This window comes from Jaculus jaculus, chromosome 18 (assembly GCF_020740685.1).
Source record: "Jaculus jaculus isolate mJacJac1 chromosome 18, mJacJac1.mat.Y.cur, whole genome shotgun sequence".
Taxonomy (NCBI): domain Eukaryota; kingdom Metazoa; phylum Chordata; class Mammalia; order Rodentia; family Dipodidae; genus Jaculus; species Jaculus jaculus.
The window spans coordinates 33509598-33536481 of NC_059119.1; the positions used below are offsets into that span (position 1 = coordinate 33509598).

At 55.4% G+C, this 26884-nt stretch overlaps 2 protein-coding genes across 12 annotated transcripts in view; one reads left to right on the forward strand and one right to left on the reverse strand.

The window, feature by feature from the left end:
* Cacna2d4 (calcium voltage-gated channel auxiliary subunit alpha2delta 4) overlaps positions 1-26884 on the forward strand; it is a 165418-nt gene that overhangs the window by 119012 nt on the left and 19522 nt on the right. The window contains exons 25-26 of the mRNA XM_004669117.2: positions 1688-1815; positions 5294-5374. Of these exons, the coding sequence (XP_004669174.2) occupies positions 1688-1815; positions 5294-5374 (209 nt within the window). The remainder of the gene's footprint in view (positions 1-1687; positions 1816-5293; positions 5375-26884) is intronic.
* Positions 8967-25437, reverse strand: Lrtm2 (leucine rich repeats and transmembrane domains 2). Of its 11 annotated transcripts, none has more exons than XM_045137737.1 (6): positions 25234-25437; positions 19306-19422; positions 19027-19133; positions 18180-18310; positions 14905-15495; positions 8967-11410 (listed from the first exon to the last, which is right to left on the reverse strand). In XM_045137737.1, exons 4-6 carry the CDS (start codon positions 18244-18246, stop codon positions 10956-10958), a joined length of 1113 nt encoding a protein of 370 aa, XP_044993672.1. In that variant the 5' UTR covers positions 18247-18310; positions 19027-19133; positions 19306-19422; positions 25234-25437; the 3' UTR covers positions 8967-10955. The 11 variants fall into 11 exon arrangements, with proteins under 11 accessions (XP_044993672.1, XP_044993671.1, XP_044993673.1 ...); XM_045137736.1 differs by having other exon boundaries at positions 19027-19174; XM_045137738.1 differs by having other exon boundaries at positions 19027-19194.

Genomic DNA, 26884 nt, shown 5'->3' on the forward strand with positions numbered 1-26884 from the left:
CAAGATAAGGTCTCGCTCTAGCCCAGACTGACCTGGAATATACTATGTAATATCAGGTGGCCTTGAACTCACAGCGATTCCCCTACCTCTGCCTCCAGAGTGCTGGGATTAAAGGTGTGTGCCGCCACGCCAAGCTCCTGCTTTTTTCTAAGTCCCCCCCCACCCCACCCCCGCCGCATAATCACCTACAGAGCACCGTCTTGACCTTGTAGGATTCAAACCCACACGTTTGAGGTAGAAACTTCCCAGGAACACAAACTAAGTAGATCTTCCCTCTCCCTTCCTCTCCTACCCTCATCCCTAGAGACGTGGGAGGAGGAAAATGCACCACCCTAAAAGGTACCATAGGATGGGAGAGGTAGCAATTAGATTGGCCTTTGCAAGTGGCTGAGGGCTTCGGTCTCCCGGGAAAACAGCTGCTTGAAGAGCTGCGGGTGCACCATGCACCGTGTGTCCCAGAGGACTCCTTTTCCCAGGCCGGAATGTGTTCAGCAGCCTGGGGGACTATGCAACAGCAGATCTCTTCCAATGAGGGTGGATCCATCATTCCCCATCAACCCTCCGTCCTCCACCCCAGCCAGCGTCGCTCGTCTCCCCGTCTGCTCCTGGATCGACCTCCCCTCTGTAGGCTGGTGTACGTTCTGGGAAAGCAAAGCCATAATTAGCGAGGAAAAGCTGCTCAAAAAAGGAGGTGTACATTGCACGCCAAAGCCTAGAGACAATGACTTTCAAAGTAACCGCTCGGGGACAACTCATGCCCTTCTCCTGCAGTGACAGAACTGACTCTCACTTCCTCACTCAGATAAAGACACAAAGGGCCCAGGTTCGATTCCCCAGGACCCACGTTAGCCAGATGCACAAGGGGGATGCATGTATCTGGGGTTGGCCTGCAGTGGCTGGAGGCCCTGGCACACCAATTCTCATTCTCTCTATCTCTATCTCTCTCTCTTTCTCTGTCAAATAAATTAATTAATTAAATATTTTAAAAACAAAAATTAACTAGCTATACCCAAAGGACATGAACTGTGTCAACAATGGATCTGGAGATTTCTCTGGCATCAGCTCCACCTCTTCTGGCACTGCTTGCTGCCACATACACCAGCATTTTGCTTCTGGAAATCCGCTAACCCAATACCAATTTAGGAACGAACATTTCACTTTTATTCATTTTTGATTTGAGGGACTTGTTGGGACAGAGTCTTGCCGTGTCACCCCCATTGCCTGGCACTCACGGTCCTCCTCCTTCTGCCTCAGAATGCTGGGATTATGGCACACTTTGCCACGCCCATGGTCACGGGGCAGGGGTGGGCGGTTGGCTGATGTTTTCAGTGTGCAACTCACCAGGGAGACAGTGTTAATTCAGCCAAGATGACCTCCGCAAACGGGAGAGAGACAAACGTGTTCCCAGATTCGAGGGGTGCCAACTCTTTTTTTATTTTTATTTTTTATTTATTTATTTATTTGAGAGTGACAGACACAGAGAGAAAGACAGATAGAGGGAGAGAGAGAGAATGGGCGCGCCAGGGCTTCCAGCCTCTGCAAACGAACTCCAGATGCGTGCGCCCCCTTGTGCATCTGGCTAACGTGGGACCTGGGGAACCGAGCCTCGAACCGGGGTCCTTAGGCTTCACAGGCAAGTGCTTAACCGCTAAGCCATCTCTCCAGCCCCCAAATCTTGCTCTTGCAGGAAGTTCCTGACACCCGAAGATGAGGCCAGTGTGTTCACCATGGACCACTTCCCCCTGTGGTATCGCCAGGCTTCTGAGCAGCCCCCTGGAAGCTTTGTCTTCAACATCCGCTGGGCAGAGGGACCAGGTAACCCCCACCCATCCCTCCATGCTCTGGGGCTAGCTGGGACGTTCTTCCTCAGGTTGCATCTTCTTGGAGAATGGAAAATGGGACCGCAGTGTGGAACAGAGTTCCAGACCCCAGGCTCCCTCCCTGCCTTCCCTCCTGACCCTGTAGCGGTTAAAGACGCAACCTCGTACCCCCACCCCACTGTCCCCACATAGAATGTAGGACTGGCACGCTCTAGCTCTTAGCCGGCATTCAAACTCCAGCTTGGAGGAGAGGAAAAGCGATTTGACCCAAAACCAACAGAACTGAACTCTAGCCCAAATTCCAAATGTGTGATCAGAAAGCTAATGGCTAAGACACTTCTATTTCTGCAAGTCTGAGTGCCTTTGAAAAGTCTGTAATCACCCAGATCCAAGTCCCAAGCTCTGCCCACCAAAGGCTTATTGCATCCTCGGGGCTGCCACAGCTCTTCCCAGACAGAAAGAAAGTGACCATGGGATCTTTCTAAGTGGAAGGTGGCTGTTGAAGACGTGGCAGGGGTGGCCAGCGCTAGCTAACAGATCCCCACAGACCCAGGCCAGCAGACCGAGCTGCAGGTACCAACTCCCCGCCCCATCTGCTCTTGAAGACGGCAGGGAAAACTACCAGGGACCTTTACTGAGCCCGAGGGAAGCCACTGAATGCTGGGAACCCAGTAGGCCCGAGGCCCTGTGTGGCCTTACCCTCTTAGCTACTCCTTGAGGAAGAAACAGCGGCCCAGAGAACTTGAGAGGTTTGCCGGGCACCCAGGAGTCTTAGAACAGGATGGAGACTGAGCCCAGCCCAAGGGAGCTGGGGCCTAGACAGTCCCCGTGTGGGAACGGAGCGGGCTGGAGGTGGAGATGTCTGGAGAAGACAGAAGACTGGCAGTCGATCTGGAAAGAAACCGCATGCTTCAAGATGCCCTTGTGCCCATACCGCTTCCTTCCTACCCTCCTCAAAGTACAGATGGAGGGTGGAGATGTGGCCTTGGGGCTGTCGGCTGGAGAGGCTCAGACTTGGTGGAACTCCCCACTGGGCTGCAGACAGGAAGGGTGTTTCTCTGTTGTCCCCAAGCCTCCCTCAGTGTGCTCCGCCTGTCCCTCCGTCTACGCTGCCCCCTGCGCCCATGGGCTCACGACGAGTGCACCTTACAAAACGTTTTCCTGAACGCAACTCATTCAAAGTGCACAGCCCCAGAGCATGTTTTCTCTCGTCTTACATGGGGAAAACCTAAGACTCCGAGGAAGGAAATGGAGAGAGTGTTTTTAGCTCCAGTGCGCGCAAGGAAGGTTCGCAAGGCCAAAGTGAAGATCTTCTTCCCACGTTACTCAACTGAGGCAGAAAGGCAACTAAACGGCTCCCCTAAGAGGCAACACCCACGGGCTCTGGGGAGGTTCCCTGGGTGAGGGCTTAGGTGACAGGCTCCCTCCCGCCAGATCGTCACCAGGACTGTGCCTGCTGGCTGCTGGGGAAGCTTTATGTGTCCACGAGGTAGGAGGTAGGTGGGTGGAGAACTGAGCTGCCAAGAGGAGACAGGAACCCTGGCAACCCAAAAGGGGATTGTTGAGGAGGGAGGGAGAGAGTGGGGGGAGGCAGGAGCTCACTCCCTTCGCCCGCCCTCACACACTGGCTTAGCCCAGGCACATGCTCAGAGCCGTGTGGACACCTGAGCTCCACGCTTCATTCTAACGGGATGGGACTGAGAGACGGCAATGAAGAGTGGCTTAGTGGTTAAAGATGCTTGCCTGCAAAGCCAAAGGATGCAGGTTCAATTCCCCAGGACCCACGTGAAGCCAGATTCACAAGGTGGCTCATGGGTCTGAAGTTTGTTTGCAGGCGCTGGGGGCCCTGGTGCACCCATTCTTTCTATCTACGCCTCTCCCTCTCTTGCAAATAAATAAATAATTTTTAAAAAAAGAGTGGAACCAGCCTCCCTCTGCCCTGTACCTGGGGCCTGGTGGACTCAGTGCTGCCCCATGAGCAGCCAGCACCTGTACCACCCACCAGTAAACAATGTCCTGCCCGTTCCAGGTCCAGGCCTGTGCTTGCTTCTTCCTGGGTTGGTACACCTGGGTACCGGGCCATGTGGCTACCCAAGCATTAACATTTTCAAAGACCCCTAGGTACTGTGGTCTTAGGGTCTCCACACTCACACTGTGGTGTTTCCCATAAGCCTGTGCTGGCTGGAGGTCCGTGCTGGAAAGCCAGCTGCAGAGCCCAAGGAATGCTATAGGAACGCCACATCTTCTAGATTTTTCCATAAGTGAGATACGGAGGCCTGGTTCTGTATCTACTTTGGCTTTGTGGTGGCAAGTTTCTGGAGTCAAGGACAACCTTGGGTATTGTTAAGTTCCTAGAAGCCGGGTGTAATTTAGTTTCTGTGAAACGCTGGATTATCATTAGCAGAGTGTGGGGAGAGCTGGAGCAAAACAGCTGATCTAGGAAGCCACACTTAGTCCCATTACAGTGGTCGCTCAGCATTCTCCACAAGGCTCCGGGAGTTGTCTGTCACAGGCAACGCTCACCAGCAGAACATCCGGTGACATGGGGCAGCACGGGATCAAATTATGGCTCTTTCTTGGACTTTTAAGCAATGGAGTCCGACCTATAGACAGGCAGTCTTTGCAAAAAAACTGGCTGAGGGCTGTGAATGTATGGAAATGAAGAAGACAAGAGATCACATCATAGCTGCCTACCCCAGAGCCAGAGAACTGCTTTCATGCGGAGCTGAAATCTTCCCCCGCCCCCATCCAACGAAACCTGTTCCCAGGACAGCCCGGTTCTTCTAGAAGTGGAGTGGCAGCACAGACCGTCAGGAGCCTGGCAGAACGTGCCAGAAGGGCAACAGTGAGGCGGAAAGTGGTGGTGGCAGTGGGCTGGCCGCCACGTATGTGTCAGATGCCATCCTACCTGCTGGTGGCTCATCCATTGCATCTGGCCCCCGGGAAGGACCTTCACTGTCAACTCGGAGTCATGGTGATTCATAAAGGCACCCCAAGGTCACCCCAAACCCAGTCCTAGAATGCCCGCAGCCTGTCCCTTCCACTCGAGATGCCCCTCCTGGGGTAAGACACGAGTGAGAGAACCAGCTACAGCAGGATCCCACCGCGGTTGCTACCCCAAAGTCCTGGCAAGAGGCAGCGGCCAGGCAAATCTGTCACCCTGAGACGGAGCAAAGTCACAGCGTCACTGTGGTAGTAATGTGGTGCCAACACGGCTCAGGCTGGCAGAGGCTGGAAGGTGATCTGGCAGGTTCAGATCTGCGCAGGTGAGAAAGGAGGGCGGCAGGGGACCCTCGGGACACTGCGCAGAGACAGATGGATGGCGGACAGTTAACGGCCCAATTCCCCTCCCTCCCCAGCCCACCTGCTTTAGGGATTTGTCTCCTGTTGTAAGAAAGGGGTGGGGCTCACTGGGCCATGCCACTCTCTCTCTCCAGGCTCTGAGAGTGACTCGGTAATTCTCCCTTCCCCAGACAGCTCCAACAAGCCAGTGGCAGTGAGGGCCAGCACCGCCGTGGCCGTGACCGTGGACGAGAAGACGGCCATCGCCGCAGGTAGGCGCTGCCTTGAGCAGCTGTTGCGAGGCGCTGCGGGATCCAGTGTCAAGGCAGAGGCGGCCAGAGCAGGCTCAGGTAGAGCTCCTGCCTGGCACGTCAGAGGCCTGGCTTCCAGCCTCAGCAGCCAACACCACCCCACCCCACCGCCCAGCACCTCCTACAAAAATGGCTCTAAGTTTTCTCTAGGAAATGTGGGGAGACCGAAGCCACTGTGTTTATAAAACCATAAAGCCAAAAAGAATTCATGAAATGAGTACAATGAAGCCCAGGTAGTCTCAGGGTGGCCTCGAACTCACGGTGATCCTCCTACCTCTGCCTCCCGAGTGCTGGGATTAAAGGGGTGTGCCACCACACCCGGCTAGTTCTTTTTTTTTTTTTTTTTTTTTTTTGAGAGAGAGAGAGAGAATGGGCGCGCCAGGGCCTCCAGCCACTGCAAATGAACTCCAGACACGTGCGCTCCCTTGTGCATCTGGCTAACGTGGGTCCAGGGAAATCGAGCCTCGAACTGAGATCCTTAGGCTCCACAGGCAAGCGTTTAACCACTAAGCCATCTCTCCAGCACCCGTACTCCCCTGCTAGTTCTTTGTATTGTGATCTCATGGTGATCAAGGAAAGCCTTTTTTTTCTGTATTTTACAAATGAGGAAACTGAGACATGGAGAAATTATTTACCCAAAGCCCTACAGCTAATGACTAATGAAACTAGGACTTGGACTCACACTACTTCAAGTCCCAGAGTCAGCCCTGTGCTGAGTTTGCCCCCGCTTATGGGAGGAGAACGTCTAATAGCCCCCGACACGATTGCCCTGACCTTGCCATTTCTTGGTACCTAGGACAGTCCCAAATGCGTCTGTGCATAGCGGGTTTAGAACTCTCTGACCTCTGCAATGGAGCGCTTTTTGCCTCATTTCAGCTACCGTGTTCTGAAAAGCCTGTGCGATCCACCGACCACTCAGCTCCGTGGTTCTAGAAGCCAGCATGCCAGGCACCCATCTTTTACCTCACAGCTCTGGCCAGATGGGAGGCTGTGTCGGCAGGCAGGGCCCTGGCCTCCTCCCAGGGCTGTTTAGGGTAAAGGCTCAGGAGGAGCAAGCATAGTCTTCTTGCTGAGGGAATAAGGGGTTGTCCTGGATCAAGGGACCCTACTGCTGGACCCTCTGGAATAGAGATGAAGAAAGATTTCTCGGTGATGTAGCCATACCAGCAGGGATTTTGTGAATCTCTGGCCATCTGTAACGATATCTCTGACCCTTCAGAGGGACTTGTAAAATCCCAGCATAGTTCTCCTAGTAACCCAATGCACACTAATCCAAGACCCACTTCCAGGCCAAACGTGATGCCCAGTCTTTCTCCCTAGAGCCCTTCTGCAGCGTGATCTCGGCAGGCCTGTGGCCAGCCACCTTGTTTCCCCTGGACATGACTCTGGGGCGCCTCCACCTCTGAGGGCCTGGGAGAAAAGGAGAAAGGCCAAGAGGCAATGGGCTGAGCTGAGGGCTGGGCCTCCCTATGCTCTCCAATTATCCGATATCATTTTTAACTCAGGGCAGAGTTAGAGCCAAGGGGTTGCCATAGAAACCACGTCCCAATGCCTCCAGTTGAACTCCTGCAGACAGCCACTGACATTCTGGGTGCACAGCTGTGATGGGGAAAGCACGCGGCACTGGGGACCTGACGCTGCAGATTCCCCCTAATCTCCTTTTATAATCCTTGATCTGCCCCCCACCCCCGGCGCAGCCTCCCCCATCCTGGGGCCAGCTGGGGCCTCGACGCTCACGTGGGGTAGTGAAGGGCGCGTCCGCTGTCTCTGGAAGCCGGGGTCTGGGGTGCCTGCGTCCTCCAGAAGCGAGTGTACGTGGTGTCTGTGGTAGGGCCGTGCCCTGTGTTTCTCTGCCAGCAAGGGTCCGGGTCGGGGGTGACTACGAAAGCTCCAGCTACTGAATCTGCTGCAGGTGACTTACACAGAAGGGCAATCGCGATCCCTACGGAGGTAGAGCTCGTGCAAGCTTTCTAGAAACATTCCCCGCGGTTAGGGTGTATTTTCGGTTCTCCGTGGTCTCCAGGCCCCAGGTAAGGGACATGCAGTCTATGACGAATGTGCTCCCATAGCAATGGGGCTTCCAGCTTACCCTACAACACTGGCACAGCTCAGCACAGAAGCCTCTCCTGCTGGTGGGAGCCTCCTGCCTGGGTCACCTTTGGGTGCCTGGAATGTACAGAGCTGCTACCCTCCGTGGGTCTTCCTCTGTAAGCTGCGCCTTTGGCACGCCATGCTGTGCGGCTTAGGGAACGCTTACCTTGGCTCTGCTGCAACATAGGCAGGAGGACCCCCCCTGCTCTGACCAAGAAATTGAGCCAAGCTGGGCATAGTGGCGCACGCCTTTAATCCCAGCACTCGGGAGGCAGAGGTAGGAGGATCGCCTTGAGTTCAAGGCCACTCTGAGACTCCATAGTGAATTCCAGGTCAGCCTGGGCTAGAGTGAGACCCTACCTCGAAAAACAAAAAAAGACAAGAAAAGAAAGAAATTGAGCCAGCCCAGGCACATGGCCCTGTGTGCCCTAGGGGAAAGGGGGGTCACTCTTCTTGAGGTCTGCTCCTGGCTTGCTGAGTTGTGATCCTGGAGAGGCGCCCAAGAAGCAGAAGTCTCTGTCTTAGTAGTCCCCAAGGACTAATGAGCCACACAGCCAGACCTAGAGGTGACGGGCCTGACAAGATGCCTGGCTTTTCCCTCCAGGCTAGACTAACAATCCCAGAGACCTTATTCTCATTTCTCCCCTCTCCTCAGTCTGCCATCCCCAGTTTTCCAGGATCCTCATTTCTGGTTCCCACCAGCTGAGCTCTTTAAGCCTGAGTGTGGGCTATTGAAAGGTCCCAAAAAGCCCAGGTGGCCATGGCTAAGCACAGCTCCGGTAAATCCCACAGACCTCAGCTGAGGGTCTCATGAGCCCAAATCATCAGAGTAACTAGGAGTGGAGGTGCACGCCTTTAATCCCAGCACTCGGGTGGCAGAGGTAGGAGGATCGCCGTTGAGTTCAAGGCCACCCTGAGACTCCATAGAGAATTCCAGGTCAGCCTGAGTTACAGTGAGATCCCTACCTTGGAAAACCAAACAAACAAACAAACAAAAAAAGACCCAAATCAGCAGAGCAGCCTTTAACTTGCCCCCACTCCCAGCACACCCCAGGGTGTTCTGACCTCATGCCAGCCTCTCACCACATGAACCATCTGCCTTTGACTGCCAGGACAGATCAGTCAGGAGCTAGGTACACCCGTCAGGTATGCCTGGCTATACTCCCCTCTGTTCCACAAGCCACACTGTTTCCTGCCAGGTTGGAGCATGGATGTGTTTAAATGCCAGCTCAGTCATGCCAGGAGCTCGTCTCCTTTGACCTGGGCCTTCCCATGACTCTGCTTCCACACCCCTTCCATCTGAGGTCCTGAGCACCTGGAGTGCAGTGGCATCTGTCACACAGAGCTATTTGCATCAGAGTGACATCCCTGCACAAATGGCTTTGCTGCCTGGAGTATCAAGGGGCAGGCAGGACAGCATTCTTCCCTCTCGCCCAGTTTAAAAAAAAAAAAAAGTAGGAAATATATAGGAAAATACAGTCTTTATTGGTCTTCTGAAACAACAAACCAGAAATATAATTTTGCCTTTAAAAATCTTTCTCCAACTGAAGGTGCACCCACCAACGGTGTTCTGTTCTCCCTCGGGCCCTCGGGAAATCCCAGATCTGGTAACCCCAGAAGCAAAAAAAAAAAAAAAAGAAAAAAATGAGGAAGAAAGCCCATGTCCCATCCAGGGAGATCTTGTGATCCTGAAAAGCAGCCTGTGTTGTGTGTCCACCTTCGGGATGGCCGCGAGGCATCCCTGAGACCCCCCAGCACACTCCCTTGCGAGTGGAGCAGGAAGTGGAGGAGGGGAGGGCCTGGCCTGATGCCCCGCAGACTTCGCCCAGTGCCACAGCAGACGGCAAGCCGCTCTCTGTGCTTGCCACCAAAACCTGTCTTCGAGCAAGCTGTCAGCCTCACGCGTCCTGATCCGATGTGACGCAGGAGATCATGGTCCAGCAGAGAGACCCAGACTCCCAAGGAGGGGTGTGGGAGGGGAGGCAGCTAAAAACAGGGGACAGTGACCCTGAAAATCTGCATAGTCCAAGAAGTCCCTATTCTAGCCAATTCTCTGGTCTTGAGCGGTCCGAGTGTAATTGCAAGGCCCCCTGGGAAAGGCAGCCCAGCGCGGAGGGCTCTGAACAGAATGTGGCCATCCTGTCCGATTTATCCCTGCAGTCTGAGATGTGAGGGAGGCAGCCTGCCGCCTGCTTTTTCCCCAAGGCAAACTAACCCCAGAGCACATCTGAGTCCTGGCCCCGGGGGCGGGGGAGGGGGGAGGTCACAGATGGAAAATGGGAGAGACAGAGGGGGGCAGGAGGGGCAGAGACTGAGCTGAGTGAGGCCACAGGCTGCAGCAGTGGGACCCGTAGGTGTCCCCCCCCCCCCCCCCCCGGGCCTGGCAGGGAAGAAATGCTGAGGCATTCCCAGTGGTCTACAGCTGAGCTCTGGAGAGGCTACGCCTACGGCGCACACACACACCACTCCTCCTGTATCCCTGGAAAACCCAGCCGGAGAGAGGTGTGAGGGTTGCCATGGCAACAGGCAGTTCCTCCAGCAGCCCACTTCGGCCTACTTTGGAGGGTCTCAAAGGAGCCCTGTATTACTGTCTAGACTCCAGCCCCGCCCCATGACGTGGAAGACTGTAGTCAGGAGGCATCTATGCCCCTGAGTCCTCATGACCTCTGTTTCTACCTGACCAGAGAGAGAGAAATGAATATGCTTGTGTGACTTTATCCATGAGACTTTGCTGGTGATACTGTGTATTCAAGAGTGAATTAATGTACAGAGTAAGACCGTGTCTCAAAAACACCAAAAAAAAAAAAAAAAGTGGGGGGGAGACTGAAAGTGAACCTAGGAACAGTGAGGTCAGAGGAGTTTATAAAGACATAAGGATCGAATGGCGTCCACTCAAGGAGGGTATTGCAGTGGCCGCAGTGTCTGCCTTGGGCCCAGATCACAGGCCTGGAGAATTTGCACGTTGGCACCAGCCATTGAGAGCTGGCCTAGCTTCACACAGCAAGCAGTTAAAGAAGATTTGTTTTAGAAAAGTCACAGAAAATCTATCCCTGGCTCCTACAGCCCTTCCTGTCAGGCCCTAAATCAGACTGAGGTGGGGGTGAACAGGAGCTAGGGAGGGTCACCCAGCTGTGTTAGCCCCAGGGCCGGAGGGCCAGAGAGGACTGCTCAGTGAAGAAGGCATCTCTCTCAGAGGTCCTTCCTCCCCTGCCACCAGAAGCTTAGGAGGAGCCTCGGGGGGTTCCAAAGACCAGAGGCCCACAGAGGGGCTTTTCCAGGAGCCTAGCTTCCAGAAGACTCAGAGGCATCTGTTATGGGTAGAAGAGAGGGGAGCTGGGGCCAGGGCCAGTGCCAGGCTGAGGCAGGGCCTGTGATGGAGGGAAAGGCAGCCTCGTTGGCAGCAATCCCTCGCGGCCTCCCTTCTGCCCTACCTGGGCTGGGCAGGCAACTCTCAGGCTACAGAGGAGACCTGCTTCTGGTCTTCATGCCCGCCCTCAGGGTCCCCCATCAGAGGCTGCCTCTTCTTGAGCTCCCGGTGGTACTTGGCCATGAGCGAGGCATAGATGCAGCCGTAAGCGGCCGCCACCACCATCATGATGCAGACGATGCCACACACGACGCCCGCGATGATCACCGTGCCGATGGCACGCCGCACGCTCACAGGCCGGTACCTCTGCTTCTGAGGGCAGGCTGTGCTGGGCTCGGGCTCGGGCTCAGCTCCGGGTTTGGGTTTAGCAGGCTCTGGGCTGGCCTTGGTGCAGGGCGGCCCTGGAGCATCCAGCCCGGGAGAGATGTTCTCGTCCTCCAGCTGGGAGCAGTAGTTAAACATCTCCATGGGGACTGTGCGCATGTCCTTCCCTCTCAGCTCCTTGGGGAGGGTGCAGGCAAGCTGGTCCAGGCGCCCCCCTGTATCCAGGGGAACAAAGGAAAGGCTGAACCGACACTCAGAACCAGGATGTCCTCCCTCATCCAGACCCCAAAATGAAAGGCCCACAGAGTACAACGCCACCAGCAATGTGGTCACTCTTGACTGCAGAACAGAAAGGAGGAGAAGGAGAGAACCAGCTCGAGCTGTCCTCCTCCAAGACCCTCTTCCCCCAGCACTGGGGGAAGAGATAAAATTTCATGTGTCTGCTGCCAAAAGCTGGGAGGATTGGACATCATCATTATACCTGTTTCATGAACTCACAACCATCCCAGTCAAGTCTGTCCCTCCAGGGAGGGTCACATCCCCCCACAAGTGGGTGCCCACCAGGGACACTGTTCAGGACAGGGGCTGTGGTGCAGAGAAGCGTGTTCCCTGCCCAGACTGCACTTCTGAAACTTCTCTGCCTGGACCTGGCTGCTCACTGCTCTCTGTGAAATCGTTTGTTCTTGACATGGGATCCTTAGCCTGAGCGCCTCCCTGAATCAAAGCAGTCGCCTCATCCCATCCTCCACGTAGGACTTCAGTAGCCTACGAACACCTCCTGCGAGGGTGGAGAAGGAAAAGAGTGCAGTGTCTTCCCGGGCCCCTCGGGTGCCCCGGCTTATACAGAGGGATTTGGGGGCTCCCAGAGATGCAGAGGAGACTCCTCGTGCTGATATGAGCATGTGGTCAGCCACGGGCACATAAGCCAGACAGACGGAAGAAACTACCAGTGCCTAACTGGGTGGGGAAAGAGAGGTGGGACTGAGGACAGCACCCGCCTAGATATCCCCTAGGAAGTGACAGTTGGAGTCTGGCCTTCTTTCAGCTTCCAGAAAGTCTAGAAGGTACAACAAACAGCCTGCTGGAACAGACTGGCTCCAGCCACTCCATCACTGACAGCTCCCTCTCCCAACCTAGCAGCCTCAAGTCTCCTCACACAAAGACATCAATCTCACCCCAGGATGTGGATGAAAACATTTATTTTTTTTTTAAGGAGTGCACAAGGCTGAAAAAAAAATGAATCTATTGCTTCAAAGATCTGGAAAATGCAACTTTCCCATCCCATGTCCCTTTGTGCTGGGATCCAGCTCTCCTGGTCACTGTGCGAAAGTCAAGGGTATTGCTAAGACCAATCCGTGGCCTCCAGCTCTGCCACCTGCTGCCTGAGTGGCCTCAGCAAGACTGATGTCCAGTGAGCATGAGCTCAGGGCCACCTTTGCACATGGTCTTGGAACTGAGACGGGAGTGACCTTATTTTCCTTCCTATACCAGGAACCCAAGGTTGAATCCTGGCTGCGTCATCTCCTGAAAATTATTTAACTTAATTATATCTGAGTCTCAATTTAACTGCAAAATAAGAATATCTATCTCAATTAGCTGCCAGAAGGATTAAAATAGATAATGTGCATAAAAGCGTATTTGTACACTGGAAACGATACAACAGCATTCATTCGTCCCCTATTACTCCAGTCACCAAATGGAATTATCATAGTGACTAATATCTCACAGTACTTTATAGCTTGTAAAATGTTTTAAATTAATACATCAGAGTAACATGGAAATAATTGAGTTAGTAGCTAGGTAAGAAGTGAAAGAATTAAGAGTGAAGAGAGGTGTCAGCGTTTTTGGTTTTTTTTTTTTTTTTCTGATTCTAATTCTGATTCATTCAATCCATCAACACCAAGCAGCCGCTTTGGGCTGGGCACCAACATGCGCTTTACCAAGTTCTTGATTTTATGAGTATACCAGCAAATGAGCGAGTGTATGTGTGCTTTGCTAAGAACCTCTTTGCTTTGCAAAACACCTCATAGGCGCTGTCTTACATAATCCTCACAATGACTCCATGGGTAGGTGGCGCTCTCTTCCCCATGTTATAGATGTCACTCTGCCACAGAGGTTAGCCAACTTTCTCAAAATCATAGTGGCTGTCAGGGCCAAAATTCAAACCAGGTCTGACATTTTTAACCACTGTACTTTCTTTCCATTCGTTCCTTTTTTTTTTTTTTTTTGGTTTTTCAAGATAGATAGGGTCTCACTGTAGCTCAGACTGACCTGGAATTCATATTTCATTATGTAGTCTCAGGGTGGCCTCGAACTCATGATAATGCTCCTACCTCTGCCTCCCAAGTGCTGGGATTAAAGGCGTGCACCACCACGCCTGGCTCTTTTTTTTTTTTTTTTTTTTGATAGGGTCTCACAATCTGGGCTGGCCTTGAACTCCTGATCCTCCTGCATCTATCTATCTCCCAAGTGCTGGAATTATAGAAATGTGCCACCACACCTTGCTAAGTATTTCATTTTATCAATTCATTTTCTTATTATATAACTTTCCTGGGTTAAAAGGAAGGGAGCCTGGTGGCTCACACCAGTAACCTCAGCACTGCACTCAGGAGGCTGAGGAAGGAGGAACATCGAAGGTTTGGGGCTAGCCTGGGATACCTATTAAGTTCCAGGCCAGCCAGAGCTAAGGAAATTGAAACCAGCTGGCTTCTTATTGACAGTTTGATATCAAACCAGGAAGTCAGCATCATCATCCATAGGAGAGCATAGCTGTGTCTTTGGATTTCAGCTCCATGTCACCTTGTTAGGAAGGCTACTGAAGAGGCAGGGAACCCTATTACTTGGAAGAAAGGTGATTTTGCTTCCTCTTTCCCTGCTAGAGAAACCAAGAGGCATACATTATAGGATGCACAATCCAGAAAAGACCTCCTGTGTTACTAAAACCTAAGAAAAAAAAAGACCACGCTTTGAAAAAAGGAAGGGAAAGAAAGAAAGGAAGGAAGGAAGGAAGGAAGGAAGGAAGGAAGGAAGGAAGGAAGGAAGGAAGGAAGATAGATAGATGGCTAGAGAGATGGCTTAGCAGTTAAGGCGCTTGCCTGCTAAGCCTAAGGACCCAGGTTTGATTGCTCTGGTCCCACGTAAATGATATGTACAAGATGGCACATGTGTCTGGAGTTCCTTTGCAATAGCTAGAGGCCCTGGCACACCCATTATCTCTTTCTATCTCTCTCCTTCTCTCTCTTTCATTCTCTCTCTCTCTCTCTCTAAAAAGAAAGAAAGAGGGCTGAAGGGATAGCTTAGCAGTTAAGACATTTGCCTGTAAAGTCAAACGACCCAGGTTCAATTCCCCAGGACCCACGTTAGCCAGGTGCACATCATGGCGCACGCGTCTGGAGTTCGTTTGCAGTGGCTGGAGGCCCTGGTGCACCCATTCTCTCTCTCTCTCTCTCTCTCTCTCTCTCTCTCTTTTTCTTTCTCTGATAAATAAATAAATATAAAAAATGTTTTAATAATGTTTACATTAATAAAAGAGAGAGAGAGAAAGGGCAGCTGGCAGCAGAGAGAGGCGCAGGCAGGAGGGAGCGGCACTTGGCCCCCGCCTCCTGGCAGAGAACGTAACAGCTGGGAATGGGTGGGTGCACACGGTACCTCTTCTCTCCCCCGACCTCACCCCAGCCACCCCGCATGCCTGCCAGACAGACAGGCTCACCTCGGTAGGAGAACCACTCCATCCAGTGCTTGAACTCACGCAGGTTACAGTCACACTCCCAAGGGTTGTCCCCGACTTGCAGCAGCTGCAGGCTCGCCAGGGGCTCAAAGGTCATCCGGTCCAGGCTCTGCAGGCGGTTGGAGCGAAGGGACAGGGAGCGCAGAGCCGGGAGCCCGTCGAAAAGTCCCGGTGGCAACTGAGCCAGGCCATTGATGGACAGGTCCAGGTGGAGGAGCAGGGGGGCGTGGCGGAGCAGGTCCCTGTCCAGGGTCCTGATGCTGTTATTGCGCAGTTGGAGCTCCGTCAGGTTCGCCAGGTCCTCGAAAATGGAGCCGGGCAGCTGGTCCAGGAAGTTGTTGGACAGGTCGAGCCGCTGCAGGCTGGACAAGTTGGCGAATGCCCAGCTCGGCAGGGCGCTCAGCTTATTGTTCAAGAGCAGGAGGCTTTGGGTGGCAGCGGGCACATCTGGGGGCACGGTGGTGAGACCCAGGCCACTGCAGTCCACCTCCAGGCTGCGGCTGTCACATGTGCAGGAGAACGGGCAAGCGGGGCGCGCTTCCACAGCACACAGAGCAATCCAGCAGGTGATCCCTGGGGGAGACCAAAGGAAAAAAAGCACCTGGCGTGGAGTCACCCTTCCCGCCTCTACACCTTCCTTCCCGGTTCACACCCTAGTGGCCGCTTGCCTTCCTCTCCCACAGCACAAACCACTGCCAAGTGCACAAGAGTTTATTTACCACACAAGAAACTCATCAACAAGCCTGAAACATCATGCTATGTTGGCAGGGCCTTGTCTGAAAGAAATCACTTGAGTACAGTGGCCCAGAAGACAAATCACATATGTCCTCAGTGTCACTCCTGCTGAAGGGGTCTCCCAGGGTTGAGATCCTCAGAGTCTGGGTCCCCCCTGGCATCTAGATGTTTGCCAAAGAAAAGAGCTGAGTATATCAGAGAGACTCTCTAAGACGCATAGTTGAGCTGGGTCCTTCCCCGGAGGTCCCCACCTCCGCCTGGAGCCACTTGATGGCGAGACAAGCTGCATGTAGAAAGGGGCGTCCTTACCGTCCCCTAAAGCTTTCCAATTTCTGCCTCATTCACCGTATCCAAGACGGGTCCCAGGCCCCAGAGCAAGGTGGGAATGGCAGGGTTCGCTGCATAACTGCGCCCATCACTGGAGCAGCTCCGTCCTTAAGCTGCCACACCCAATATGCACCTTCCAGTCTCGGGGCTGAAGGGCAGGATTTCTGGGTGGGTCAGGTAACAGGACTCCTGCCATGGTCTCTCTTTTTTTTTTTTTCCCAAGACACCCCTGAGGTACAGTCTGTGAAGGGCTGTAGAGAGTGAGCCCCCGAGAAAAATCACGGGGAGTATCCCTGCCTGACAATGGGCTTCCAGCCAGCGCGGCTTCCTTGCGTGCCAGAGGAGCCCGCTCATTCGAAAGGGGCAGGGTGAGCTCACACAGCCCTTGGAGTCACCGTTTCCATCTCTGTTTTCTCACCGAGCCAACCCCACCTTCCAAGCCCCGAGGAAAGACCCAACCACAGCCAGGATGCTCCCCACTCCCATGGCCAGAGCCACCCCCACCGCCGGGACTCCCAGAGTGGGGCAGTCTCCAGTCTGTCTGGTGCGTGTCTCATCATCTTAAGTTCCAGAAGGCAGGGCCAGAGGAGACAGGAGGACATTCACCCTGCCCCTTCCTGGGGGATCAGTGACACCTGAGAGACACACTGTGACACTGACACCGAAGCTTCTTTGTTCTTGATGAGGAAAATAAACACAGCTTAGTCACTCACTGAAGCCACCTAGAGAGCTTCCCCGGCTGCCTGAGGCCACCTGTTGTGAACTCTTACCCCTCACCTCTCTGAGCCCATCATCGACTGCCTGTGTCAGACACACACACACACACACACACACACACACACACACACACACACACCCCATTTGAATAATAACATTCTTCAGATTTTACTTGCAGAGGAGGCAGGGAGAAACCAAGTGAGGTGCACGCATCCATCTCCAGCACTTGGAAGGCTGAGGCAGAGAATCATGAGTTTGAGGCCAGCCTGGGCTACATAGCAAGACACTGTCCCAAAAAAAAAAAATTTAAAAAGGAAAACGAACAGAGGAGAGGAAGGGAAGAAAGAGGAGACCCAGCCCACCAGCTCCCTCTCCCACCCAGGAAGAATGAGCAGGGCCAGGCGCCATGTTCCACACACCTTCCAGAGAAGGGATTATACAAGGAGAAACCAAATTCTCCCCCCTTACCCACCCACCCCACCCCACCCCCGCCACCTCTGCCCACAAATTCAGGCTGGCAGCAAAGCTCTATGACAAGAAACCATAATCCTGTATTGGAAGGTATCCAGTGATCCTGGAATGAAAGAGATCTGGGTTTTTCAGGATCAGCCACTGGCCTGGTGAATAATTCAGGCTGCTGGCTCTGGGGCGGCTGGATTGCAGAGTAACCGAGGCTGGTAGAGGTCAAACAGAACAGTGTCCCTCAGGCCATTTCCTACCTTCCGGGGAGCCATGGGCAAACCAGTCACAGCTGACCTTGTCCCTTTGAAGAGTTTTCAGGGACAAGGTTGCTGACAGTAACACTGACACCTTGGTGTCCCCAGTCACACGGGGATGGGTCCAAGTCTCTAAGGCTCCTCCCTCCACGGCACCACAAGAGCCCACTAGCGCCTCTCCAGAGCTAAGTCTGGGAGCGACGGTGACTAGAATAGAACCATGTAGAATGTAATAGAACGACAGCCAGGCTTCCAGGTTATCCAGCGCATGCTTTGGTCAAAGCCAGACTAGAGGGCAGCTGCTCTTAGAGCCCAGCCTCAACCTGGCTGCAGGCTGCAGGGCCCGGGGGTTGGGAGGGGACACATAGACTTCCACCCCTGACCCAGCACAGGCTGCCGAACCCAGGCTGCACGTGCCAGAGAGTGCGGTGAAAAGCTTCCCGGGCGGGCCGCTCTCTCGGCAGAGCTCTTGGCCTGTGTCTGTCAAGGAATGCACAGCGGCGGGCAGGGTCAGCTGTCCACCCGCGTTCCCGACGGGACTAGGAAAGTGCTTTGAAGCAGCTTTGTATTTTCATAGCATGGGGCATGAGCTGGGATCCCCAGGCCAAGGCCCTGGGCATCCAGAAAGATCATGTATCATGAGTCAATCTTGCCAGCACCCCCTCCCAACACACACACACACACACACACACACACACAGACACACAGACACACACACACACACACACACACACACACACACACACACGGGCCCATACTCACAGGAGATCTGCCTCCACTGCAGGACCAGCCTGCTCCTCTGCTCAGGGCCAATGCCCCGCGCCAGCATGGTGAACTCCACACTCTGAAGCTCTGAGGAGAGAAGAGCCCTCAGTGCATATGACCTGTCAGTCCTGAGAGAGAGAGAGAGGGAGAGAGAGAGAGAGAGAGCTGGGTGGAGGCAGACAGGTATTTGGAGCCTGTTCCAGCGCAGGGGTTAGGGACAGGGCCCAGGTGTCTCTTTACATCCCGCATTCCCTCTCCTGTTGCTCTGAGCTAGGACACTCTAGGTGGCAAGGACAAGGGACAAGGAGAGCTCCAAAAGGAGAATGTGCGCGGTGGCGCACACCTTTAATCCCTTTAATCGGGAGGCAGAGGTAGGAGGATCGCCTTAAGTTCGAGGCCACCCTGAGACTCCTTAATGAATTCCAGGTCAGCCTGAGCTAGAGTGAGACCCTCAAAGAAAAACCAAAAAAAAAAAAAAAAAAAAAGCCGGGCGTGGTGGCGCACGCCTTTAATCCCAGCACTTGGGAGGCAGAGGTAGGAGGATCGCCGAGAGGTTCAAGGCCATCCTGAGACTACATAGTGCATTCCAGGTCAGCCTGAGCCAGAGTGAGACCCTACCTCGAAAAAAAAAAAGGAGAAAGTCTCTTCCCTGGGGTGACACCAGGCACGGCTCGAAGTTGCAGGAGACTGCAATCGTCTCTCTGTACCTGGGCACATCCCAGGTGAGGAGATTGAGGCACCTCTCTCCTAGGTAAACAAAAGTGAGGTCTCTGGCCCCAGCTCCTACCTGTGCCTCTTGGCTCCCCGCCCCGAGGCCCAGTTGTCCCAGGCCCCTTGTGCTTACCATGACCCCAGGGAGGCAGAGGCAGGTCCTCCCCCTTCCTTGTTGTGCTTGCTGACAGGGAGGGTGTGAGCTGCTGGGCTCCGGCTTGGTTCTGCCGCCACCGTCACCTTGGAAGCGAATAGCGATGTTCTGTCTTCTTCCCGCCACTCTGTAATGACTCTGCAGCCACTGGCCGGGGAGAGACTGAGACGCGGGGGAGAGGGGGAGAGGGCAGAGGGCTGGGAGCGGGCAAGGTGCAGACAGCAGGCTGTCCTTCCAGGGAATAAGGTGGCTACTTACCCTTGGGAAGGTCTGCCCTAAGCCATTGTCTCCTAAAGGAGATGTAGTGGCACCCCACCTTCCTCCAGATATGACTTGAGGGCTGAACCCCGCCAGCCCAGCGGGTGGGTGCCGCTTCTACAAGACACAAAGGGCAGTGGGCACCGGGATAAGGTCAAGACTGGGAAGGCCGAAAGGGTACCATTCTCTGGGCCCACTCTTAGCTGGCTCCAAGTTTGGCTTTCCTTGCCTGCCAAGCTCAGAGTCCATGCACGCATAATTCCAGAGTTCTGGTGGTCCCGCTAGGTTCTGGGGGCTCGCAGAGCAGGCAGCTGAGGAGGTAGAAGGAAGTGCTGAGACACTCCCTGCTGCAGCTCAGTCTGGGGCTGTTTCCCCTCGGGGCTCCTGTGTGGCCTCTCACCACGCTCACCCCGTGCATTCTCCGTTCTCCCTCCTCTGCTTCCCTCCCTTCCCACCCTGAGCTGCTCTCAGGAGTCCCTGGATTCCGTGCTCCCCATGTGATGACTTGATTCTTAGTGGGTGGGATCCGAGAGTCACATGCGTGTGTGAGGTACACATCGCCCAAGGAATTTAGGCAAAGGCTTCGGTCTGGCCTCGAGCCCACGACAAGCCCATGAAGTACGAGGTTCACGGGCTCTTCGTCCACTAGGAGGTGTCAGCAGGAGCCAGGCAGCACCTTACTGCTGTGGTCCCACTGAGCTCACGAATGGCCAGGTTGGGGGGGGGGCTTATTCCTGAGCACACCCCCCAAGCTATGAACGGTAACAACGGCGTGCTCACCGTGTTCCTTGTGTCTCTGTACCTCACACACACACAGCCCTCACAACCTGCTCTCTCAGACAGCAGCACACCCCCTAACCACAGAACATCAACCACACCGTAGGTCACAGCTCTGAAACAGCAGGAAGGTCACAGCCACTCAAACACACAGACACGGCCAGCTTGCCCAAGGTTCCATGGTAAGTCACGGACAGGTCACAGGCTTCTGAGTCAGACTGTTCACCACCCCCCCCCCACAACTCCCTGGCAGCTGTCAGCCAGCGGGCACCCCGGTGGGGAGATATCTTCTGTGTGCACGGAGAGCCCAGACATGTGCTGAACGCCTGGTTCACAGCATGTTGATGCGGACACACGCTCACAGAAAGATGCACATCTAGGCATGTGCTAACATGCGCACACACACGCACTCCCACACTCAGAGCCGTGCATCTAGGCATGTGCTAATGCACACGCACACACACGCATACATACACACCCACATACACACGCCATGCCAGCAGCATTGCGCACGTGTCAGATGCCAACACTCAGGCAGCAGACAGGGACGACCCGCAGGTCGCAGTTTGAGGACACCCTCAGCGGGGAGGACCAGGGTCATTTTCAGCCTGGAAGGAGACAGGCTGAGAACCCTCGGGAGAGTCTCAAAGCCGGGAAATTTTCTCTCCTCAGGCCACGACTGCTCCCACGCTTCTCCTGTAGGGGATGAGCACTCCCAGCCTCACTTAGGCCAACCTCCGCCCCCCGCCCCAGGCTCCAGGCCTGCCAGGACGCCCCTTCTTCCCACCACCCCCCTCAGTGCCATCCCACCCGTGAGCCAGGGACCATCAGCAAATGACACAGAGCCGGCACACTGTGAGGAAAGATAGCACCGATTACCGAGAAGTGAGGCCCAAGGTCCAGGAAGAGGGAGCCCTGGGCTCTCTGGGTAACCTGGCCAGCCAGCTTCCTGATAGCTGCTAACTTCCTGGCCCTCAGGGAGCCAGGGGGACACTGGCACCTCCTGGCCTCTCAGCCCCCTGTCCATGTCCACACCTCCTTAGCAAAGGACCCTTCTTCCCACAGGATAGGGGAGCTCCCTCAGTCAAGGGGTGACCTACATTGGGAAGCAGGGGACAGCTGCTGCAGCAAGCCCTGGCCAACCGCTGGAATAAATTAATGTTCTGTGAATGAAGTCAGAGGGAGAAGAGAGCGGAGGATCCTGCCAGAAGGCTCCCTTCTCCCCGTGCTCACCATCTCTGTTTGCTGGACTCACTCTGAACACAAGGGCCTGCCTGGGTTTTATCCCACCCCACCCCCTCCGAGATAGAGATTCAAGAGGGGCTGACTGGCTCAGCAGGGTCCCTAGCCCCCTTCTTTGGGCTAGACAGAGTCTAGCCTGGGAACCCTGCAGGTCAGAAGCACAGTGTTTAGATTCCTACCCTCTCACTACTCGGTGTCCTTGGGCTGGCGGGATCCAATTAATCCGGGAAGCTGATGCCTTTTGGCAATATATGTATAATCTTAGGTCCTTCCCAGACTAAGATGGAATCTGCAGGTAGTAAGATCCCAGAGACTTTGGGGTTATATTCTAGTTTGAGGAGGATAGGCCTGCACACACACACACACACACACACACACACACACACACAGAGCCCAAGATGAGCCAACAGTCACCCAGGTCCATGCTGGGCCCATCTCTGGGTCAGGTAGCTGGGGACAGCAGGGATGGAAAGTGGTAGGTCCAAAGATGAAGCAAGCTAGGGGCTAACCCAAAACCCTGACCCTGCTTGGGGCTGGGACGGCAAGGACCCTGAGCTGAGGTTCTCCCAGAAGCCTTTGCACAACAGCCATTGTCAAACAGCGTCACAGCGCCCCTAGAACTCAGATAGCTCCGTGAGGTGAGCGCTGTTACTGTTAACAACATGATGGGAAAACCAAGACAGGGAAAATAAGTGGATTGCCTAAGCTTGAGCAGATGGAAACACACATCTTGGGACTGAGCTATCATTTCCTTCATAAGCTCCCAGTCAGCCCCGTCCGGACCTTGTGGGGAGACAGAGGCAAGAACGGGGAAGGACGGCTGCTGTTCACACAGAACTTTGCAGTTTGCACGGCGTTTCTCTATCACTGTGTCACTGGAGCTGAACAGTCATCCGTGTCCCCATGCTACCCACAAGCCTTGTGACTTGCTGAATTGAGAGCAAGCTAGGCCACTCCACCCAGCAAGGAGCTCAAAATGTGGTGGGTGGGCTTGGGGTGGGAGGCCCAGTCAGAGAGAAGGGTCTGGGGCAGCAGGCAGACAGGATAGAGGGTCCCGGGTGCTCCAGGGGCTGCTGCACCCACTGGAGGAGGGGGCAGGAGCGACTTCTCCTGAAGCACCCACCTGCCCCGCCCCACAGCTGGGGAGCAGCCTCCCTGATGCTGATCCCTGAGGAGCATCGAGGTTAAGAAGGCAGAGTACACTTGCCCTTCATTTTTTTCCTACAAATCGAGGTCAGTCCTCCCCATAGGGTAGACTCGTAGCCCACCAAGAACTTCCAACTAACTCACCCCCCAGGCCTGGGGTCCACACCTTGTCTCTGCCTCCTTCCTCTCAAGTCAAGTGACCGGGCGATGCAGCCAGTTATTGCTGTGTGCGCCCTCCTGGTCCTCAGCACTAAACTCCACAGAAGGAGGAGCACAATGGGCTGGCCCTGCCTTTTCTTCCACCATGGTCCGGCAGGGGTAAAGGCTTGCTAATAAGAAGAGACAGGATGGGGGGCTGGAGAGATGGCTTAGCCGTTAAGCGCTTGCCCTGTGAGGCCTAAGGACCCCTGGTTTGAGGCTTGGTTCCCCAGGACCCACGGTAGCCAGATGCACAAGGGGGCGCACGCGTCTGGAGTTCGTTTGCAGTGGCTGGAGGCCCTGGTGCACCCATTCTCTCCCTCTCTCTCTCTCCTTCCCTCCCTCCCTCTTTCTCTCTCTCTGTCACTCTCAAATAAGTAAATAAGAATGAACAAATAAAAACAGAAGAAGAAGAGACAGGGCAGTGTCTGGTCCCTTCCCAGAGAGCTATGAAGGAGGCTGGACAGCCTGCCTGAGCCCCATATGCAGAAGGGGTGCAGAATTCCACTCGGCCCAGAGCCTGGAGTGTCTCCTGGGCTGCTACCACCTACCTGACCATGCAGCCCTTCCAGAAAATGCCCCAAATCCCTGCCCCTCACCCCCCGCCCAGCTTTCAGTTAAAACTGTCTCTAGATGTGTGCTTGGAACAGACGCACACCCTGCCTGTTTCTCTGAGAACACCTGCCCCCTTCTCACTCCCAGCTTCCTTGTTAAATCCTTCCTGTCCCTGGCAGACCCCCTGGGAGGCGGAACAGGAAGGGGCCCCACAGTCGTCTTCCCGACCCCCCCCCCCAACTTCCCCTTCTTCAAGTTGCTCTGACATGAAGGAACCAGGGGAGTCCATTGAACCCCGGATCGTCCCCATCATTTTTTTTTTACCTGAGGCTCTGGGCAGAGGGATGAGGAGGGAGACAGGCCAGATCTAGGGGAGTTGGGGGGGATGGGGGGAGCTTCAACCCTGCTCCCATTCTGACTCCTCCCTTCTCATCCTTGACATTGCACACTCACTCTGCCCTGCTCCCTCCCCTGTTGCCTGCCAGACCCAAGCAAGCTGGGCTAGGACCCTGGGTCCGGGCATCTGGAGCATGAGGATGGCTTGTCCTGCTTGTCCTGAGCAGCCTCCAGTCAGACCTCAGCAAACAGCAGCTAGGCGGGGCTGGAGATGCCAGCCCCCCCCCCCCACCTCCTCGGATCTCCCTCTTCTGGCACAGCGAGGGCCCTCCTGTGGTGGGGAGGGGGAGGGGGAGGGGAGCACTAAGCTCCTCTTGGCAGCTTGGAAGCCGATGTTGGGTTTCCCTACCAGCTGGACTTCCCTCCCCACCCCCCCACCCAGCGCCACGTGCCGATTCCCTCCCTTCCCCCACCTGCTGTACTTATCTAAGCGGAGCCTGTCAATCTGAGCCACAAGAGGCAATGCCCAACAAGCCCTGGCAGCCTGATGCCAACATTCCCACCACCACCACCACCACCCTGGAATGCAGGCTACTGGGGGGTGGGGGACCAAGGCAGCCAATGGGAGCCCAGTCCCCAGGAATTTGACCTGCCAGCCATGCAGGAATCTGAACTGCAGATTCCTGGGCAGAAGCATTGTGAAATGGGTCTGGGGCGCGGGGGGGGGGGGGGGGGGGGGGGGGGGACTGTCCTGACAACCACTGTCCTGATTTGAACAGGACATCTATGTCCCCGAGGGTCAGGCAGTCAGGTGGATGTGGCCTGGCTACACGCCAGCCCCTCTGCTGAGTGCCCAGTACCCCTACAGCGTGTGACCCACCTGCTGCAAAAGCTGGTGGATAGCCACGGACCAGCCACACTCCTCGGATGCCTGGCTTTCCTGTCTGACCTCCTGTCTGCTGGTGTGCTGGAAGCCTGAGCCCGGGGCTTACAAGGAAGCACCCCCAGACTCCCCTCTTCTGCTCCAGGCCACACCCCCCCACACACACTAGGGAGGCTTCACCAGCACAGCGAGGACCCCATCCTGCTAGAAAGGACTCTTGGGCACCCTTGTCCAAGGAGAGCCACCACCGGAAGGCCGGCAGGGTAACCTAGACAGAGGCCTGGCCCCCATTCTCACACTTAGGCCAGTGGGCTCTCCACCTTGCACCCCACCCCAAGTCTCCCTATACGCCAGCGGCCCCCCTCCCGTCTTCAGTACCCAACCTGCTGCCCCCTCCCCTGACACCCAAGTTCCTGGGGGAGGGGGCTGCCCGAACATTGGCAGGACGCACACAGCACCGGGCTCTTGGCTGCTGCTCTGGTGCTGCAGGGGACCCGTTTCTATGCCACCGCGGCCACCATTTGGCACGAGCACGGTCCTCCTTCCCCTGTCCCCTCACCCTTCGCCCCCCTCCACCCCGCGCCCCGGCAGGATGCTATGTTCCCAGCACCCCCAGTGGGGTCAGAGCTGCTGTACCTTTCTTTGGTCGCCCCCAGGTCCTGAGTGGTTTTTTTTCCAGCTAGCTTCAGCAACTGCTCCGGGCATGGAGCGCCTACTAAGTGTGTTCAGGACCCGGCAACCCAGCAGAGGTGGTCCCCAAGTCCCCTCCCTTTGCGCCCGCCCCATCTCACCTTTCCTGCGCTCCAGCCAGGTTGGCTGGACGGGCGGCCCCGGCAGGCAGAGGAGAAGAAGAAGGGGCTGCAGGGTCAGCGACAGGCTGAAGGGACAGAGGGAAGGGGCGGGAAGGAGACGATCGGGAGAGGGGAGAGGTGGAGGGAGCCCTCCGGGGCGAGCGGAGGGAGGAGAGCGCGGCGCGCGGCGGAGTGGCAGCTGGGGCGCCTGGGCGATGGATGACGGGCGCGGGCGCGCGCACGGCCCGCGGCGCTCGGCTCCGGCTCTGCCCCAGACCACAGCCCCGCCGGGAACCACCTCTTCCCTCCCCGCGCACCTCCACCCTCCATCCACCCACCCCCCAAGACCAGGGCAGCCGCCTCTGTCCCTTCCATTTGGCGAAAACTGGGCCAGGGCTACAGCGCCTCCGTCTGCCCGGGATCCTGGGACGCTGGGTCTGTCTCCCATGGCACAGCCTGGGTGGGATTGATTGCTCTTCAAAGAGGTGCACTGAGGGTCCCAGGGAAGGCCAAAGGGCACGTCCCTCCAAAGAGGGATCTGAGCGTCCAGAGTGCCTGGCCCATGACCACCAGGGCACCAGAACAGGCGGCTGCAGCTGGACCAGATGCCCAGCAAGTGGCCCTGGCATGTCTCAGTTTCCAGGAGGAGCCCTGAAGAAGTCAGGGCAGGTTCTGAGGCCTCTGCCCCGCCCTCAGCCCAGCTCTTCTGTAGGATGCAAAGGGGGAAAAGCTGTTACCCAAGAATGCAGAGGCCTAATCAGGACCGAGCTCATCCAGCACATCCGCATTCTGGGAGGTGGAAGGATGCAGAAAGGCAGGAGAGGAACAGACCATCTCACCCTGGAGCTTGAACCCTCATGACCTTCCTTCGAACTTCCCAGCAGATGACCCATAGTCCTGCCCCCCCTATGTCTTCATCAGGGCCGAGGTTGCTGATTCGCAACACAGTCCTCACGTCTCCTTTCTGTCTGTTTTGTGGGTTCCCCGGGCAGTAGAGGTGGGACTGACGTCCACGGTGACCAAGAGACTTGCCTATTTACCAGGAAGTCCTTGTTCCCCTGAGCCTATAAATGCTACCCTTCTAGCAGTGATGGGCTGCCACCGGCCAAAGCAACCCCTTTCAGAGCCTGTTGCTCCCTCTGTCTGAGAGGGTGACCTCCTCTCTCCTAAAAATGCACGTCTCCTGTGCTGTGATGTGTCCCTGGTTATTGCGCAACCTTGGCTTTCTGTAATCTAAGGCATTTTCTCTGGGCCACGCTTGTAGCTCTGACTAACAGAAGAGAGTGGCGTGGTGGTTTTCTGTGCCACCTTTCCTATAGTGTGAGCAGTTCGGGAGGAGGGACCCCACCTTACATTCTCCGGGCCCCCCATACCCTCCTGTGCTCTCCTGTCGGTTGAGTCTATACTTGCCTCTCAAGGAGCTTTTAGCTAAGTAATTAACTGAGCAACCCAGAGCCTTGCTGAGTTCCTGCCCTGTAGAATGAGCACGCAGGTTGAGCTCTGTGGTCTCCTTCGGCTCTGGCATCCTGTGACCCCGGATACTCACTGACAGCACCTGCCAGGCCTCCAGCTAACAGGGCAGAAATTGGGCCCCTCCTCCCCTGCAGTCTCCATCCAGCTAGCCACCTTCTGAAGGGAGGCCAAGAAGGAT

What these genes read in the sequence shown, in the direction of transcription:
- Lrtm2 (XM_004669150.2), bottom strand. Translation starts at nt 18,246, where the DNA reads ATGCTGGCGCGGGGCATTGGCCCTGAGCAGAGGAGCAGGCTGGTCCTG. An exon ending in GCAGTGGAGGCAGATCTCCT is followed by an intron (nt 15,496 to 18,179) that starts GTGAGTATGGGC and finishes GGTCTCCCCCAG; the next exon opens with GGATCACCTGCTGGATTGCT. An exon ending in GGAGTGGTTCTCCTACCGAG is followed by an intron (nt 11,411 to 14,904) that starts GTGAGCCTGTCT and finishes CCCTGGATACAG; the next exon opens with GGGGGCGCCTGGACCAGCTT.